General features: G+C 56.1%; 1 protein-coding gene across 2 annotated transcripts in view; it reads right to left on the bottom strand.

Annotated features, from left to right (window-relative positions):
* The window catches only part of HCN2 (hyperpolarization activated cyclic nucleotide gated potassium and sodium channel 2), a 38,932-nt gene extending 22,162 nt beyond the window's left edge, over positions 1 to 16,770 (bottom strand). The window contains exons 1-2 of one of the 2 annotated variants that reach the window (XM_054013709.1): positions 16,610 to 16,770; positions 6,000 to 6,423 (exon numbers count right to left, since the gene is read on the bottom strand). In XM_054013709.1, coding sequence (XP_053869684.1) covers positions 6,000 to 6,423; positions 16,610 to 16,755 — 570 coding nt within the window. In that variant the 5' untranslated portion in view covers positions 16,756 to 16,770. Of the gene's footprint in view, positions 1 to 5,999; positions 6,424 to 15,991; positions 15,997 to 16,609 lie in introns of those variants that run through there. The other variant, XM_054013708.1, reaches the window with a different exon arrangement.
* Between the last annotated feature and the right edge of the window lie 1,451 nt (positions 16,771 to 18,221).

Genomic DNA, 18,221 nt, shown 5'->3' with positions numbered 1-18,221 from the left:
TGCTGCCCCAGGGTGGTTTTTTTTTTTTTTTTTGCAGTGCAGACATCCCCTCCCTTTTCCATGCAATGTCCCTGGCCGCCCACAGGACGGGGCCAGGCCAGCACTCGCCCATCTGGCACATTCCCGCCTCCCCCTTTGTAGGGGTGGCGTTATTCCAGCAGGCCCGTTCTGCGGAAGGAAGCAGGCGGCATGAAATTAAACCGTTTATTCCGAATGGCCGCCGTGGTTATTAATAGGAGCTATCTGCCAGGGAGGGAGCTGGCCACAGGCAGGGCTGCTCCGTCCACGCACGGCCCTGACAGGAGCGGAAGGAATTATAGACGGAAGAGATGGAAAAGAACGAGCGGAGCAGCGAGTCCTGCCGGCCGAGGCTGGTTTCCTGCCATCATGCTCCTGACAGGTGAAGGAACAGGGATCCAGGAGGTGGGGATTCATTCCCAGCTCGGACACCAACTCCCTTGGGCCAGTCACTTTCTCTCTCTGGGCCTCAGCTGTAAGCAGAGATAACGAGTCTTCCTTTCTCCTGTTTCAGCTCATTAGCTGGGGGCTTGAAGTAGGGGAAAGCCCCACTTGAGGGCTCCCAAACTAGTGAAAGGGATATTACCCAATTCCTATGTACTACGGCGTGGTTCTCAACCAGGGTACACAAACCCCAGGCGGTGCGCAGAGATCTTCCAGGGGGTACATCCACTCAGCTAGAGATGTGTCTAGTCTTGCAACAGGCTACATAAAAAGCACCCACAAAGTCAGCACCAATTAAAATGTCAACCAATGACTTGTTCACACTGCTCTGTAGCCTGTACACAGAAATGGAAGTACGGTATTTACATTCCGGATCGACGTCGGCCATGGTTCAGTAACCATTTGCTGTGACACTTTTGTATTTTTATGGTGGATTTTGTCAGCGAGTCGTTTTGCAGTGAGGTGAAAGACGAATCGGACTCCTGAAAGGGGGACGGGAGTCTGGGAAGGTTGAGAGCCCCTGTACTACACCCCCCTGAGCCTCCACGCAGGGACTCAGGTGGAGGGGCAGGATGGGAGAGACAGGGGATGGTGACACAAAAGCGAGGCCCAAAGCAAGAATCTGAATCCACTCTCCAGCCCTGAATGTGTCAGCCCCAACTCCCCTGCCAGGCAGGTGCAGGGAAGCAGCTCCCCGGAGCTCTGGGCACCAGGGGGTCCCTGTGCTTATGCCGAAGGAGCCTCCCGCATCCGCGGAGCCAAGGGAACGACAGCGCTGTGCTCTCCCCCTCCTGAGTTGGGTCGCGGCGCAGGGCCACGCTCCTCGCTGACGGCTCCACGGCGGTGAGCGGCTGTCAGCTCTGATCCAGTGTGAGCGGCGCTTCCCTGGCGCGATTCCTCACAGCATGGGGCAGCTTCTTGGCGGGGCAGCACGGGCTTTTTGGGGTCCCCTGCCGAGCGTTCCAGCAGCAACCCGACTCAGGGCCCCGCACGTGGGCCAGGTTCAGCGGGAAGCAAACCCAGAAGCCCATGCTGCCCTCAAAGCTGGGTGTGACCCCCAAATCCCAACCTCCCCTTAGGGATCCCAATCCCTGCCCAGCCCCAGTAAGGAATCACCAGGGGAATCACCAGGAGTGTGCCAGTGACCTCCCTCGGGCAAGGGTCGGGTGAGACTGCCCCTGCTCCTGACATTGTCACACCCACAGCCTGTGACGTCACGCTTGTGACATCAGAGGAAGATGGTCTCTGCAGCCCCAATCACTCCAAAGTTCCCTCGGATTCAAAGGCCCCAGAGTGCTGACGTCTCAGCCTCTGCTCTGCAATGTGTCGGGGAAGGAATCTAAGTGCCCGATCCCTTGTCCCCATTGACACCCAGAGAGGGTTTAAGGATTAGGTAAATGCCATCCCTATATTACAGGTGGGGAAACTGAGGCACATAAACGTGGCGCAACTGATGCAGTTTGGCCCTGGAGTTGGGTCAGAGTCAGGTTTAGAACCTGGCAGCTCCTTGCTCTGGTCTCTGACCATCGGCCCCTCACTGGCCCCCGTTCCAACTCCCTTTAGACCCACATCCCATTGCCAGGAAATCCCCAGTTCAGATGCCACTGTGAACGTGGAGCATAAGCACCGACCCCGGTGAGAGGCAGACGGATGTGCGTGAAAACACGACTGGATGTGCACAGATGTGCACAGACACATCCGCTGCTCTGATGGAGTTTAAATGCCTGGGCCATGCTAACCAGCCACTGACAGCCAGTCTCAGTGAGGCTGGGGGGGGGGGGCATGGGTGTGTGTGGGGGAGCATTTGGGGTCACCTAGGCAGAAGACAGCCAGGCATAGCATAGGTGGCACCATCCGTAGGACTTTGCCAAGGCTCCCTTCCCAGAGCCAAGCGTCGAGCGTCCGTGGAGCAGAGCTGAGAGCGGGTGGCAGGCTCTGGGTCATGGGAAAACTCCTCCTAAAGTCTGGGATGAGGCCCGGCAAACCTGTCTCTCCACAAGGCGATCAGGAGCTGGGCAGGGAGCCCGGAAGAGAACGGAGAGTCAGGGGCGACAGAGGCAGGCCCCCGCCGAGGAGCCCGGGTCGCTCGCTCCCCTTCCTGCTAGCGGCGAGGCAGCTGGGGATGGTTTTGAGAGGCCATCTTCAGACGGGAGGAGACGAGGGCATTTAGAGACAAAGCAGCCGCCTCTCACGGCCTCTCCCAGGCCCCCCGCCCACCCCATGCACGGAGATTTGAGGGGTGAAGCAAGGGGGCTGGGCTGAGCAGCTGGAGGGCTTCAGAAATCAGCCCCAAGAACCAGGAACTCCCAAGTCCAAACCATTTATTAGCACGCCCTCCCCCTGCCAAAACAACCACCCAGCAGGGGCAGAGATAAGGGCACCCACCGGGTGGCGCTACCCCATCAGTTGGCCCCTGTTTAGATAGGCCGAGGCTGGCGGTTGGCAGCCCTGGATGGCCGTGACCTTCAAAGCTCAGTCTGGTCGGCTTCTCTGTGCTAGACGCAGCCTCAGGCCCTGGAGTTTCCAGCTGCAAAACGCCAGCCCAGAGCCCCCCGAGCTCACCAGGCTGGACTGTGGAGGAGAGGAGCGGCCGGCGGGGAGAGCCCAGAGACCTCCCGGGCTGATGTCGCCGTGCTCAGCCGCCGCACTGCAGACCGTCTCAGAGCTGCCTGGGTGGCAGAGCCATTACTCAATCCCATCCCCTCTGCCGCTCGGAGCCGGGCGCTGGCGCTGCCTTCGCACCCAGCCTCCCCTCGCCCGCAGACAGCGAGAGACGCCAGGGAGCCGCAGGCAGTTCATGGCCCATCGCGGTCCTGGGGCAGCTCAGGGAGCAGCGGGTGACGGGCCCTGCTCCCGTGCCACAGACGGCGCTCCCAACACGGCCAACAGCGCCTGCAACGCGGTCAGGAAACTAACTGACACACGCCGGCAACTGGTACACACCCCGCCACACACACAGAGGCTACCGCTACGCACGCCAGCAACAGTACACGCCACACACGCTGGCAACTGGTACACACCCCGCCACACACACAGAGAGGCTACCGATACACACACCAGCAACAGTACACACCACACACGCCGGCAACTGGTACACACCCCACCACACACACAGAGGCTACTGATACACACACCAGCAACAGTACACACCACACACGCAGGCAACTGGTACACACCCCACCACACACACAGAGGCTACCGCTACGCACACCAGCAACAGTACACAACACACACGCCGGCAACTGGTACATACCCCGTCACACACAGAGAGCCTACCACTACACACGCCAGCAATAGTACACAGACCACACATACCGGCAACCGGTACACACACACACACACACACACACACACCACACACAGAGGCTACCGCTACGCACACCAGCAACAGTACACTCCAGTAACCGGTACACACACCACACAAAGGCAACTGATATACACCCCACCACACACACACACAGGCTACCACCAGGCACACCAGCAAACAGTACACACACCACACACAAAGGTAATCGGTACACACAATCACAAAGGCAACTGGTACACACATCACACACACACAGGCAACTGATACACCACACACACACACAGGCAACTGGCACACACACCGGCAACTGGGTACACACACCACACACAGAGGCAACCACTACACACACCGCACATGCAGGCAGAGGGACATCCCAGCTCACCCGCACAGCTCCGGGTGTACATAACACCCCCCAATGCCCCATGCAGCGTAGTTGAGGGTAAGGGAATTTTCCTACTTCTCATGTGGGGACTTCGGGGTTTAATGCAGTTTACCCACTTCTTTTTTTACCGCTACACCCATCTACACAGTTACACGCCCAACCCTCACCTGCCCCATAGCGCGTTCCTTAGCGCTTCGCGTGTCCTTAAGTGCCTTGGAGGTAAGAAAACACGACAATGAATCCTCCCAGCCGTCCTTGTGAGACGGCCTGTTTTACAGAAGGGGAAACTGAGGCAGGGGGCGGGAAGGGATTTGCTCAAAGTCGAGTCAGTGGCAGTGGTGCTCCGGGCTCCAGTTCACTAGTTCACACTGTCTCTGCGCACGAGGGTGTGAATGTGCATACACAAACGCCCGTGCCTAGACATACGCACTGATGTCCACTCACATTTCTAGGCATACAAATGGACAGCGCACACTTATCAGACACACAATCCCGGAGGCACTCAAGTCTCTCCGTGTGCGCACACAGCACACTGAATCCACACACACGCCGCAGACACCTGCGTATTAGACTGACACTTCTCTGGGGCAGGGACTGGCTTTTGGTTCTGTCTGTACAGCGCCTAGCGCAACGGAGCCTTGATCCATGACCCGGGCTGCGGGATGCGATCCCCTCCCAGGGCTGACCCAGGGCTGCCCTCCATTGGAAGGACCGGCCTGCCCAATTCAAAGGGAGCCTCAAAAGACACCACCCCCAAACACACACACACACACACACACACAGTTGCAACGTACGCCTCAGGTAACCACGTCCCAACTCCCTCCTGCTCCGGACACAGATACGGATCCACACAGGCGGGTGCCTGCGGTCTTAGTCTCCTGCTCAGCTGGGCGACGCTCAGTCCGGGGTGGGGGTGACGATACACACCCTAACCGACCCCCGTCACCCGCCTCTCCAGCTGGGGAGGAGCTGGCTATTCAGGCTGGCACCAAGGGGAAAGGGGACTGGCACAGAGGGGGCGGGGAGCTAAATCCAGGGGAGGGTTCGTGGGGTGAGACCCTGGCTCAGTGGCCAGGCTGGCACCCTTCATAGACTGGTGTCCCCAACCATGCCATCTCTGGGGTGCAGGAGGAGATGCAGGGGTAATACACGGGTGGCGTGGGAGGGGCTTAACAATAATCCCGGCTGGCCACAAACTGAATGAAGGCGGGAGTGTGGACTAGCGGTTAGTGCAGGAGACTGGCAGGCAGGATCCCTGGGTTCAATTCCCAGCTCTGACCAGGTCTTCCTTGGATGACCTCGAGCAAGTCATTCAGTGCATGTGCCTCGGTGTCCCCAGCTCTGGGATCCCAGGAGACTTAGTTTAGGGTTGTAAAGCGCTCTGAGCCAGCGAGACAATACGTTAGACGCGATCCCATTATTACTAGGATGACAGGAAAATCCAGGCCAGGCCAGTTGTACTAGGGGCAGCCAGTCATCACCAGGTGATGGCCTGTGTGAAATGAGTTTGCCAGGTCTCATCCATTCCTAGCGGGCAGGGGCCCCTATCAGCAAAACCCAGTGCACGTCTGGGAGCAAGAACCTGCTTTGCAGAGGGGCCGATGGCACAGGACTCTTTGGCGGGAGTTCTAAGCAACCAGCACCTTTGGCTACTGAGCCATAACCCGCCCCTGCTTAGCCATCTCCTCGAGCTGTGGGGCCTGAACTCATCCATCTCAGCCCTTTGGACTCTGGGCCAGAGCACCAGAAGAAGCTGCCTGTGCTCTGATGGAGGACGGGAACGCAGCCCAGCCGGCCTCAGGGGCAGGCAGGTGCCCAAAGGCCAACGGGCCGAGAGACGTCCCTTACCTCTTCCCACTGGTGGATGTAGCGGATGAGCCGGGAAAGGCGCAACAAACGCAACAGACTGAGGATCTTGGTGAAGCGGACGATGCGGAGGGCCCGGGCTGTTTTGTACACCTCCGAGTCGATGCCCTTCTCCACGATGAGAAAAATATAATCCACGGGGATGGAGGAGACAAAATCCACCACGAACCAGGTCTTCAGGTACTTCTTCTTAATCCTCTCCGGGTCCAGGATGATATCCGTGTTGTCCTCGATGATTATCCCTGTGCGGAAGTTCAGCACCAGGTCCATGAGGAAGAACGTGTCAGAGACCACATTGAAGACGATCCAGGGGGCCGTGGTCTCCTCCTTAAAGAAGGTGATGCCCACCGGGATGATGATGAGGTTGCCCACCATGAAGAGAAGCATCGTGAAGTCCCAGTAGAACCTGGAGAGGCAGAGCAGATGGAGACATCACCGACAAGCCCTCCGCATTCCCTCTTGGTTTACTGTGCTCCCGCCCCTGCCCATCCTCACAACGGCCTCCTGCAGGCGGGACCCTCCTGGGAAGCTGGGGTGGGAAATAGAGCTCCGTGTGGGGCTCCGAGCAGCGCAGGGTGGAGTCACCCCGTAACGGGTCGATTCGCCAGCTCTACCCCGGAGGGGCGGTGTGGCAGCAGCATTTAGGCACAATGGCCAACATGCCATGTGGCGCCTTGATGCCAGATAATCCCTTGTCCCACTTCCCTCTCCTCCCCATCCCTGCCTCACACCTGCTGCCGGGAAAAGCTTCCCCGTGTGTCCGGTCCCTCCTCCCCCAAACCCAGCTCTCTGGAACCTGCCCCCCGTTCTCCTTCCTTCCTTCACCCTCCTCCTCGTGGGGCTCTGTGCTTGTCTGGAGTAGGGCCTGACTGCAAACACGTGCAGTCCAATGGCTGGATGAGGTCACCCATGGTGGGGGTGTCTGCAGGGCCCCACGCTCTGCGAGGCAGGGGATTTTCTAATGCTAGGTCTGTGCACGTTCAAGGTGCCGGATCAGCATCGGGCTGGACGATAAAACGGGAGCTAAGGAGACGGAACAGCAGGAAATGTAGCGAGCTCCATCAGCCTGAGCGATCTGCAACCCCCCATCGCTTGGGACAAACAACCAGGCTGGGGGAGGCACTGCTGGGACAAGGGGCATGGACCCCAATTCAGCAACCCGGGGCCTACTGGCCACCCAACTGCCTGAGCTTCTCACGGCTCCCTCGTCCTTCCTGGTCATGCCGGGAAGGCAGCACTGGAGCTGGGAACAGAATACAGGAGTCCTGACTCCCCGTCTCCTGCTCTAACCCCTTGAGAGCGCTTCCCTTCCGAGAACAAGCCGGATCGGTGTCCTCTGACCCGGAGCCATTCAGGGCCCAGAGGTGGAAATCTGTCCTGGGAAGGGACAGAGCACTGACCCCAGGAACCCCGTCTCCCCAGAGGCTCCACGTGGAACAGGGGAGGGGGGAAGGGAGCCTGCCTCTCTCTCTCTCAGGGATTGCCTCCAGAGAGAGGCTGGGTTTGAATCACGTACAACTGCAGCTTAAGCCCGTGCTTCCTGCAACCTCCGTTAGACAGAGGGAGGGGGGGTGGATTAAGGTTTGGGGGTCTACTCTCGCCTCCCCAGTGTGTTTTCCACCCGGCCCCAACTCCCCTGGCCCTTCCCCGCCCCTTCCGGGCCAGCAACGACCTTTCCCAAGCGCCTGCAAGGTCGAAGCAGAGCCCCACGGCCCCATCCTAACATCAGCATGCTGCTCCCGTCTCCTCGTTAACATGGTGCTCACCCTCTCCGGGAACACACCAACCCCTTGCAGCAGAGCAGTCATGTGTCCACGCGGGTGTGTGTGTGTGTGGGGGGGGACGACACACGGAGAGAACGCTGCGGGTTTAACAGCCCGATGCTAAAGAAAAACACGTGCACCCCCTCCTCTCGCCGTAGCCAGGAACGCAGCCAGTGCGCCCCTTGCATCCCCCCGGGGTCCCTCTGTCTAACCTCCGGGTGTCTCTGAGCAATTGGCTGGGGCGGCTCATTCCCAGCCTCTCGTCCCCGTGCACCAGATACCCTGCTGGATAAGATAACGACACGGGGCCGGGATGCGGTTTTTGTAAGCACTGGGTGATGCCGCTGCTCCGAAGAGCCTCATTTTCTACATGGGTGGGTGTTTCATCGCTTACTCTAATGATGGCAATGTATTCGTGCAGTTCCTGGGGGCACCTCGTCGCATAAAAGGTCTCAAAGCCGCAGGACCGAAGCAAAGGCAGGTGCAAGCCACAGAAAACCCAGAGAGGGGAAGCAGACAGATATACGTGGTCACTCCTGGCTAAGGAGCTGGTATATATTTGGGCGGGGGGGAGGTTGGCTGTCCTCTCCCCCCTGCATTCTCTCCCCCCATAAAGGCCGCACATGAATAGAATTAAACCTGCATCTTTCAAAAGGAAACGCAGCTCTCCCTTTGCAGCCAGCCTCCTGACCTTTCTCCAGTGACAGCCTGCACCTGAGACGTTTCCACGGCAACAGCTAGTGATGTCACAGCTGCACAATTATGACTTCAGAGCACAGCACGGGGTGCGTCTCCAAGGTACCCTTCAATTATCCCCCGAGGATGCAGAGGGAACATTCGCAGCTGAGAGGAGAGAGAAGCAGTATGGTCTAGTGGCTTTGTATTGAGGGCCTGGGGTCTATTCCCAGCTCCGCCACAGCCTTCCTGTATGACCTTGAGCAAGTCACCTAATCGCTTTGTGTCTTAGGGTCCCCCTCTAGCCGGGCAAGGAGGCAGCAACGGGTAGCAAGAGAGCTCCACTGGGACCTCCTCAGGGAGCGAGTAGGTGGTGGGGATTCCACCTACCCAGACGTCACAGTAATCTGAGTGCCTCACCTGTATTAGTCAAGCAAGTCCTGTGACTCAAGTATTATCCCCATTCTACCAGCAGACACCTGAGGCAGAGAGAGGGAATCGAACCCAGGTCTCCCACGGTCCCCTGTCGCACCTTAACCACAAGACCACTCCCCTTCCCTTTCAAAGTCGCGGGGGGGGGGCTTAGAGTTCAAGGAACGCTGGAGTAGGGGGAGACTGACAGAGGAGAAAGGCCCCCAAATCTATTAACAACTGCACAAGCCATCTTGCCCCAAATTCAACAAGCTAGATCCCAAAACACCCCTAAGACTCTCGAGGGTAGCTCTGCCCGACTCAGGGTTCCAGGGGCCCGGCCGAAGCAAAACTTTCTGTCCTTGCCTCCGCTACGGGGTCTGCCAATGTCAGTGTAACTTCCTTACCACTATTTCCTGAGAACTTGTCCCAGACGCTTAAGAGTTCTAAACTCCCTCAGCGCAGAAGCCTGCTGCAGAAGTTTGCACTAATCCTTTTAAATGTTAACACTGGAATTTCAAGACTGCAGATGCAACAACAGGGCAAACAATCAGATCAACCCCATTCCTCCTAGAAACACTACTTCTAGGATGTATTAGCAGGCGTGTCGTAAGCAAGACACGAGAAGTAATTCTTCCGCTCCACTCCTTGCTGATTAGGCCTCAACTGGAGTCTTGTGGCCCGTTCTGCGCGCCACATTTCAGGAAAGATGTGGACAAATTGGAGAAAGTCCAGAGAAGAGCAACAAAAATGATTAAAGGTCTAGAAAACATGATCTAGGGGGGAAGATTGAAAAAAATGGGGTTTGTTTAATCTGGAAAAGAGAAGACTCAGAGGGGACATGATAACCTTTTATGTACTTGAAAACTGTTGTTGCAAGGAGAAGCAGGGGAAATTGTTCTTCTTAACCTCTGAGGATAGGACAAGAAGCAACAGGCTTAAACTGCAGCAAGGGCGGTTTAGGTTGGACATTAGGAAAAACTTCCTAACTGTCAGGGTGGTTAAGCACTGGAATAAATTGCCTAGGGAGGTTGTGGAATCTCCATCATTGGAGATTTTTAAGAGCAGGTTGGACAAACACCTGTCAGGGATGGTCTAGATAATACTTAGCCCTGCCATGATGGTAGGGGACTGGATTAGATGACCTTTCGAGGTGCCTTCCAATCTTACGATTCTATGATATGATTCCTCCTAGGCTGAAATCTTGAGTTCATTTGAATTCAGCACCATGGACAGCTCACCACGGTCAGTGATTCAGAGCAGAGAACATTTGTAAACTAATCCCCAGCAACAGAATGCCAGAGAAAACGAAACAGTGCAACCATCAAATATTTTTCTATCCCAGCCTAGAATATGCTTCATTACCAGAGTGCAGAAAGCAGAAAATTTAGGGTGAGTAAACAAGCAACACATGACTCGTGTAATAGCAGGGAAGGAACCGGCATCCCCCCTACCATTAACCAATTCCACATTTAATTAGTCATGATGCTGCTTGAAGGTTAATAGCCATTGGGATAAATAAGGATTTAAAGACACAAAGAGCAAGGCCCTGATTTCCACATTCTACACTGCCACCCACTGGCTTTGTGGGTGCTCAGCACCTTTTAGACCAGGCCCTAAGGCCAAAAGTGTCATACCGAGTTGTCTAAGGTTAGGCTCCTAAATCAAGATTGAGACACCTAAGTATAAACAACCTGGTTTTCAGAAAAGCTGCACACCCACATATCCACCGGAAGATCACGGGAGCAGTGGGCCATCACTGCTTTTGAAAAAAGGGATCGGGCCACTTATTTAAGTGGGTTTGGGAGCCTAACGGTACAAACCAGGTTTGAAAAGTTTGGCCCAAGTGTTTAAGATCCAGTGAGACCTACATTATTGAACCCAATCTCAAATAGTCAAGTACGCAAGGATTCCAGCACAGCTGTGTGTGCCGTGGCCACCAAGGATTCCAACACAGCTGTGTGTGCCGTGGCCACCAATGTCCTGTATGGATCCTTTGGGGGACTGCTTTGCAGCATTCTTAGCAGTCATCCAAAAAGATTCCCAAACCCTTAAACCATGTCCCTGAAGCAGCAGTTGCTAGTTTATGTTCCTGATGAACAAACTACCAAGTCTGTCTCCCATCTATCAAATATGAGCACTTTGCATTAATGCCCTAGCAAGGAAGAATCACCAAAGATATCAGTAATAACCAGTTCATCAGAGCGGTCTCTCCGCTCGCAGAGAGAGGGCATCAGATAAATACGGAGCTAAGGTGTCATTTTAAAAAACCACCCCCAGAAACAACAGGCCAGACATCCCAGGGAAGCAATACAAATTCTGGTAAAACGACTAGAGTAGCAGCTGCATGCGTTGCAACATCAAAAGCCACATGGGCAACTTGCCATGGGTCTAAAGGCTTCAGCTAAGTGGCACAAAAGTGTTTATCGAAACCACACACCTGCCATAACACTTGCTTTGACATATCCCTGCCTGGTAGCTCAGCAGCCATTGCTTCACCAGAAATAAAAACCTGCACTTGCCCGGGTTTATTTCCCATCTGTAGTTGCAGGGAAATGGAGCCTTTGAGTCAGATTACAGGACTCCCGGTCATTCCTTAGGCACGTTTTGATCCTCAGCCTGAACTCTGAGTTTCTCAGTCCCAAAGCAAATACACAGAGACACACACACATTTGCAGCCGCAACGAACTGACTCATCCAAAGTGTGTTGCTCTAGTTTCTAACGTTCCCGGGTCGTGTGCATGCTTCAGGGCTTAAACCAAGCTCTATCTACTAGAAATCAGGATGCATCCTAACGTGGGGACAGATTATTCCACATCTGTCTACTGTGGGGTTTCCTGCACCTTCCTCTGTAGCATCTGGCACTAGCCCCTGTCAGAAACAGGCTACAGTACTAGATGGACCTTGTGTCTGCCCAGTACATTTGTTCCTATCAGCTGGAAGTAAAACTCTTTTATAACAACACTTTGTGCTATTCTAGTGACTTATATTCACAGATCTCAAAGCATTTCACAACCATGTTTTGGTGTATTACATCTCCTCACCCTTCTATGTCTCAATTTTACAGAGGGATAAACTGGGGCTTAGAGAAATTAAGCAATTTGCCCAAGGCCACTGCCGAACTGGGAAAAGAACCCATGAGTCCTGACTCTTAGTTATCTGTCTCATCTTAGCTTTAAAGTTTAGCTTCAACCGGGGATAAAAGCGCTAACCAGACATTTTTAAAAAGGCACCAGGAACAGGAAATAAATGGAGTGGGTAACAGAAGACAGCTCATCACTGGGTGGGTCAATTCTGCATCGTATGTTTCAACATGTCATTTATAAGGTTTTTATCAGATTTGCAACTAGTGATACGAAACAGTCACCCTGTTGCCTCCCAGTAATTCAATATTTGTGTAAATAGGGACTTTAGCTCCTCCAGCATATCTCCCCCTTGCATTTTGCATGAATAATTATAGTGCTCTGCCTGTGATGAGATACATTCTGCAAATGGGTGCGATTATGAAGTGATGTCACATATGCAGATGGGCATGATTTTATCTTAAACTGAGAAAATGGATCTTGCAAGGAAAACATTGCTGGAAACACATTCCATTATCCTGATCAGATTTTGGGATGAGAAATATCATTTGGCATAAGCATTAACATGTAGAGTGGAAATCAAATAAAGCCAAATCCGTATGCACCTTGATACGATTTCTGAGATAAATTCTTCCCGGATTTTGCTCTCTGTGTGTATGTATTAAATCTGTGAATGTAACAGGATGGATTTGTTATGAATTCTTTTTATTCTGCACCTAAATGCCCCAGGTGATACTAGCAAATGAGTCCCTGTCTGCAAAGGGTTTATAGCCTAAATAAACAAAACAGTCAAAGGATGGGAGTGGGGGGAAAAACACAGAGAGGAAGTGACGTGCCCATGGTCGCACAGCAGGTTGGTGGCAGAACTGGGGACAGAACCCAGGGCTGTTGCCATCTAGTTCTTTGCCCTCGCTGCTGCCTACCAGATGACCTTGTGATTGAAGCCCATCACAACGAATAACGCATGGATTTTGATTCCCAGTTCTAACACCGACTCACTGCGTAATCTTGGGCAAATCTCTTAGTCCCCAATTCTGCCAGGCGCTCTGAAAGAGCAGAGCCTGGTGCCCGGGCAAAACTCCACTGGCATCAGGAGTGTCTGTAACCAGCACATGGAGTTGCTGACACAGAACCTATTGCAGAATCGGGGACGTCAGTGTCTTGTCTGCTGTAAAACAGGATAGAGGAGGAGGAGACGTTTCACAGGGGAGTAGCGACGCACAATGGATAGCGTTTGCAGAGCCCTGAACGAACGCACCACAAAAGTGCAAGGCACTGTCTGGTCTCGTCTCTTGTTACAACACAATTTAAAAGAAAGGCTTTGAAATGGTCCCACTGTCTGTCTGCGAGAAGTAGCTCCTGGCCCTGGTAATTCCTAATTCTCTTAAACACAGCCCAAGCATTGCCACCGTGATCTCATTATGACAAGGTCAAGACAGACAATGGAGATGACACTACAATGTCAAGATGAAACAAACAGATGTCAATGCAAGTTACGCTCTAATACCATTTAAACGCACCACCCCAGATAACGTTAGAACAAAGCGACGACAAATGGAATGAAGAGGGGGCGGGGGAGACACATTCGGGGCAGATTCTGACCTGAAACCACTGGGACTGAATTGATTTCTATGGAGCGGATCCTTCCTTTCTACGCTGGTGTGAATCACGCTCTTTATGCTAGCTGCTTATTCCGCATTAATGCCTCAGGACAAATGATGTGTGGTGGTAATTGACAGGGAGGGGAAAGGTAGAGCTGGCTACACCAGAGACTCATAGAAAAAGATTAACGACCCTACAGGTTGTTAGAATGGGATAGCTCAGTGGTTTGAGCATTGGCCTGCTAAACCCAGGGTTGCGAGTTCAATCCTTGAGGGGGCCACTTAGGGATCTGGGGCAAAAATCAGTACTTGGTCCTGCTAGTGAAGGCAGGGGGCTGGACTCTATGACCTTTCAGGGTCCCTTCCAGCTCTATGAGATAGGAATATCTCCATATATTATATTATATATCAGGGAGCCTTGCCTCTGAGTCTCGGTCATGTTTCAGCCCTGCAGCATATATGGCCTTCCCTGAGAGGGACCCACACCATGGGGAGCGGGGGAAGGAGATCCACTGGATGGGACCCGCTGGAGAATTCCTGTAAGGAATCGCCATCAGCGGACAGGAACTAGAGTCTTCTGAACTGGGGAAACACTACAGAACCATTGACACGCGCTCCCGCAAGCATGCAACCAGAGGTTACCTACCCAGACAGCCTGTTCCTCCAATAAACACAGCCCGAGCCAATGGAGAGAGGGCACTGGGCTGGGAGTCAGGAGACCCCTCTTCTGACACTGACCTGCTGTGTGACCTCGGCCAAACCATTTCCCCCGGATTTGCCTCCCACCCCTTGTCTGGTCTATCTTTGGGGGCAAGGACAATCTCTCACTACATGTTTGTACAGCCCCTAGTACCACGGGGCCCTGATCTTGTAGGTGCTGTTTGGATACAGATAAGTAAGATTCCCCCAAATTCCCCACACACCGCTTTGGAATTCAGTTCAATCCTCTATTGAAATGCCCATATAAACGGACAGAAAGCAGCAGCAAAAGCCATCAAGGGAATAAAACAGCCCATTGGTTCAGGACACAAGGTTAAGTGGCTACCACAACAGAGGGGCTGGAACTAACTGCAAGACTTTCTGTCCGCCGCATGGGTGCTCTGCATCTCCTACTCTCCAGCGGGGGAGACAGCCTGCATTGCTCCTTGCAAAACGCTGCCGGAGAGAGAGAGACGCAGGTAGAGCAGGAAGAAGGGAAGGAGGAAGAAAATGGTACCCAAGCGGGCTTGAGCACCCAGATGTCTGGTGACAGCTGCATCTTCTGCACAGTCTCTTGCCTTGGAGAGTGTGAGTGATGGGCAATCTTTCAGCCCCCAATAATCACCACAAAACCCCCCAAAGCTGTACCAGATTTGATCAGATCACACGCCTCCCCCCAGCAGTTTGCATTTAACTCTGCAAACACTGGGACCAGTCAAAGCTCTCCCGAGGGCTTGGCAGAGGAGGTTGGGGCGGCGGGGACGACAGACTACCGTGTGACACGCCAGATGGAAAGGACACAGACGCCACCGCAGTAGCTTGCGTTCTGCTTGGTGAGTCCCAAGGGGCGCTAGTCCCATGGTGCCGGATGAAAATCTTGCTGGGAACCCTCAGCGCCGAGGACCTGGCTTCACCCACCCTGGAGAATTAAAGCTAGTAACACAATCTGGCCTCATTAAAACATCCTGTAGTGCAGGAGGGGAGAGAGACGCACATAAAGCTGCTGCATCACTGATGTTTAAATAAGGGGAGAGACCAGAGCCGCGGCCGCTGTTATGCCCACCCCACTTTCCACCGGTCTGTTTACATGGCCAGCCCCGTGCTGGTGGCAGGGAGAAGCCGATTGCTGTGGAATGTTAGACTGAGGGGAGGGGGGCACCATTGCCCACTGGGCTGGGCCATATTTTATTCCCGCTCCTTGCAGCTGCCTTCCCATTTCTGCCTCTCTGGGAGTGACCCCCCGACAAAGCCGGGTCTCTGAACACTGCTGGGTCACTGTGATGGCTTCCTGTTTGGTTACAGGCACCTTGGTGGGAGGGCTAAGGGGTTCAGAGGCCTCCTAGGTGGAGGAAACGCCCAGCCCTGGGGAAAGGCTAAGGGATGCCCTTGTCAAAGGCACCCAGCTTGGGTTCCTCACTCCCTGTCCCCAAGGGAAGCCGGAGGCCTGGTGCCTGCTCAGATGGGGCTGCTGCTTCAGCTGGGGATCAGGGCTCCCGCGCCCCCAGGGCCAGACGGGAGGGGAAGGTGTAAGACAGAACCTGGGCTCCTCTCAGCCCCTCCATTCTCCAGGGACAGCTCAAGGTGCCCTCTTGCCAAAGCATCGCCCGGCCTCTCCCCATGGCACTCAGCCTCCTCCCCACCCTGGAGGGGCTGATCAGTGGGATAGGGGTGGGGAGGGGGGGGGAAGATGAGCTAAGTTCCCCTGCCCCTCTGAACTGGGGAAACACTGGCTCCCCCAGAACCTGAAGTCGCTGTAGGGGGGGATGGTCCTGCTCCCTCCTCCAACCTGGGCTCCGTGCCCCTCTCTTCCCCCCACCCATCCTGGGCTCACACGCACCCCCCTGGGCTCCCTGCCCCTCTCTTCCCCCCCATCCTGGGCTCACCCCCCATCCCGGGCTCCCTGCCCCCTCTTCCCCCCATCCTGGGCTCACCCCCCATCCCGGGCTCCCTGCCCCCTCTTCCCCCCATCCTGGGCTCACCCCCCATCCCGGGCTCCCTGCCCTCCTCTTTCCCCCCATCCTGGGCTCACCCCCCATCCCGGGCTCCCTGCCCCCCTCTTTCCCCCCATCCTGGGCTCACCCCCCATCCCGGGCTCCCTGCCCCCCTCTTCCCCCCCATCCTGGGCTCACCCCCCATCCCGGGCTCCCTGCCCCCCTCTTCCCCCCCATCCTGGGCTCACCCCCCATCCCAGGTTCCCTGCTCCTCTCTCCCCCCCATCCCGGGCTCACTCCCCCCCGGGGCTCCCTGCCCCTCTCTTCCCCCCCATCCCGGGCTCACCCCCCCCCCCGGGGCTCCCTGCCCCTCTCCCCCCGTGTTTGAGGTCGCTGAAGGGGTGATCTAGCCCCCCCGGGGTCCGGCACCTGAAGTCGCTGTAGGGGTGGATGATCCAGGCCCCCGCCGACTTGACCCGCTCCTGCTCCCGCTCCACCGCCTTCTGGGAGCCGAACATCCGCAGCGAGAACTTGTTGACCCCGGGCTGGAGCATGGCCCCGAGCTGGCGCTGCATGAAGCTCGCCTGGCTGCCGCGGGGCTCGCCGCCCTCCTCCCCGCCGGCCCCGTCCGGCCCCCCGGGGGAGCCGCTCTCGGTCTCGGCCCCGCTGCACGAGAAGGAGACCTTGGGCTCCCGGGGGGGCTGGGGCTCGGCCTCCGGCTCCCCCCGCCGGCACTCCCCGTTCGGGGAGCCCTTCCCGGCCCGCCCGCTCATGCTACCGCCCCGCAGCTGCCGCTGCCCGCGCTTGGCCCCTTGGCCCGGCCGCTCCTCCGGGCCCGGCGCCCCGCCGCCGCCGGCCGCCGCCTCCCCGCCGCTGCCCGTCCGCATGCTGCAGCCGCCGCCTCCCTCGCCCGGCCCGCCCGAGAGCCGCAGCCGGCGAGTGGCGAGCCCAGCCCGGCCGGGGGGCGGGGAGAGGGGCGGGGAGAGCGAGCGAGCCTGGAGAACCGGGGGGGGCGGATGGAGGAAGGGGGGAGAGGGAGACAGAGACTGGGAGAAGAAGGGGAAGAGGCAGGAGGGATGGAGGGGGCAAGGATGGGGAGAGAGGGAAGGAGATAGAAGGAATGGAGGGAGAGACAGCGATTGGGAGAAGAGGGGGGATGTGGCAGGAGGGATGGAGGGGGGACGGATGGGGAGAGAGGGAAGGAGGGAGAGCGGGAAGGAGATAGAAGGAATGGAGGGAGAGACAGCGATTGGGAGAAGAGGGGGGATGTGGCAGGAGGGATGGAGGGGGGACGGATGGGGAGAGAGGGAAGAAGGGAGAGAGGGAATGAGAAAGAAGGAATGGAGGGAGAGACAGAGACTGGGAGAAGAGGGGGGATGTGGCAGGAGGGATGGAGGGGGGACGGATGGGGAGAGAGGGAAGGAGGGAGAGCGGGAAGGAGATAGAAGGAATGGAGGGAGAGACAGAGATTGGGAGAAGAGGGGGGATGTGGCAGGAGGGATGGAGGGGGGACGGATGGGGAGAGAGGGAAGGAGGGAGAGAGGGAAGGAGATAGAAGGAATGGAGGGAGAGACAGCGATTGGGAGAAGAGGGGGGATGTGGCAGGAGGGATGGAGGGGGGGGACGGATGGGGAGAGAGGGAAGGAGGGAGAGAGGGAATGAGATAGAAGGAATGGAGGGAGAGGGAGAGATTGGGAGAAGAGGGGGAATGAGGCAGGAGGGATGGAGGGGGGACGGATGGGGAGAGAGGGAAGGAGGGAGAGAGGGAATGAGATAGAAGGAATGGAGGGAGAGACAGAGACAAGGAGAAGAGGGAGAGAGGAGGGGGGAAGGATGGGAAGAGTGGGAATGAGATAGAAGGAATGGAGGGAGAGACAGACTGGGAGAAGAGGGGAATGAGGCAGGAGAGATGGAGGGAGAGAGACAAGGAGAAGAGGGGGAAGGAGGCAGGAGGGATGGAGGGAGGGGTGAAGAATGGGGAGGGGGTAGAGTAAGGCAGGAGAAGGGGGTAACACAAGGGGAGAGGGAGATGGATCAGACT

Source organism: Malaclemys terrapin, chromosome 24 (assembly GCF_027887155.1).
Source record: "Malaclemys terrapin pileata isolate rMalTer1 chromosome 24, rMalTer1.hap1, whole genome shotgun sequence".
NCBI lineage: Eukaryota > Metazoa > Chordata > Testudines > Emydidae > Malaclemys > Malaclemys terrapin.
The sequence above is the reverse complement of the archived record's forward strand: the minus strand, read 5'-3'. Positions and strand labels throughout refer to the sequence as shown.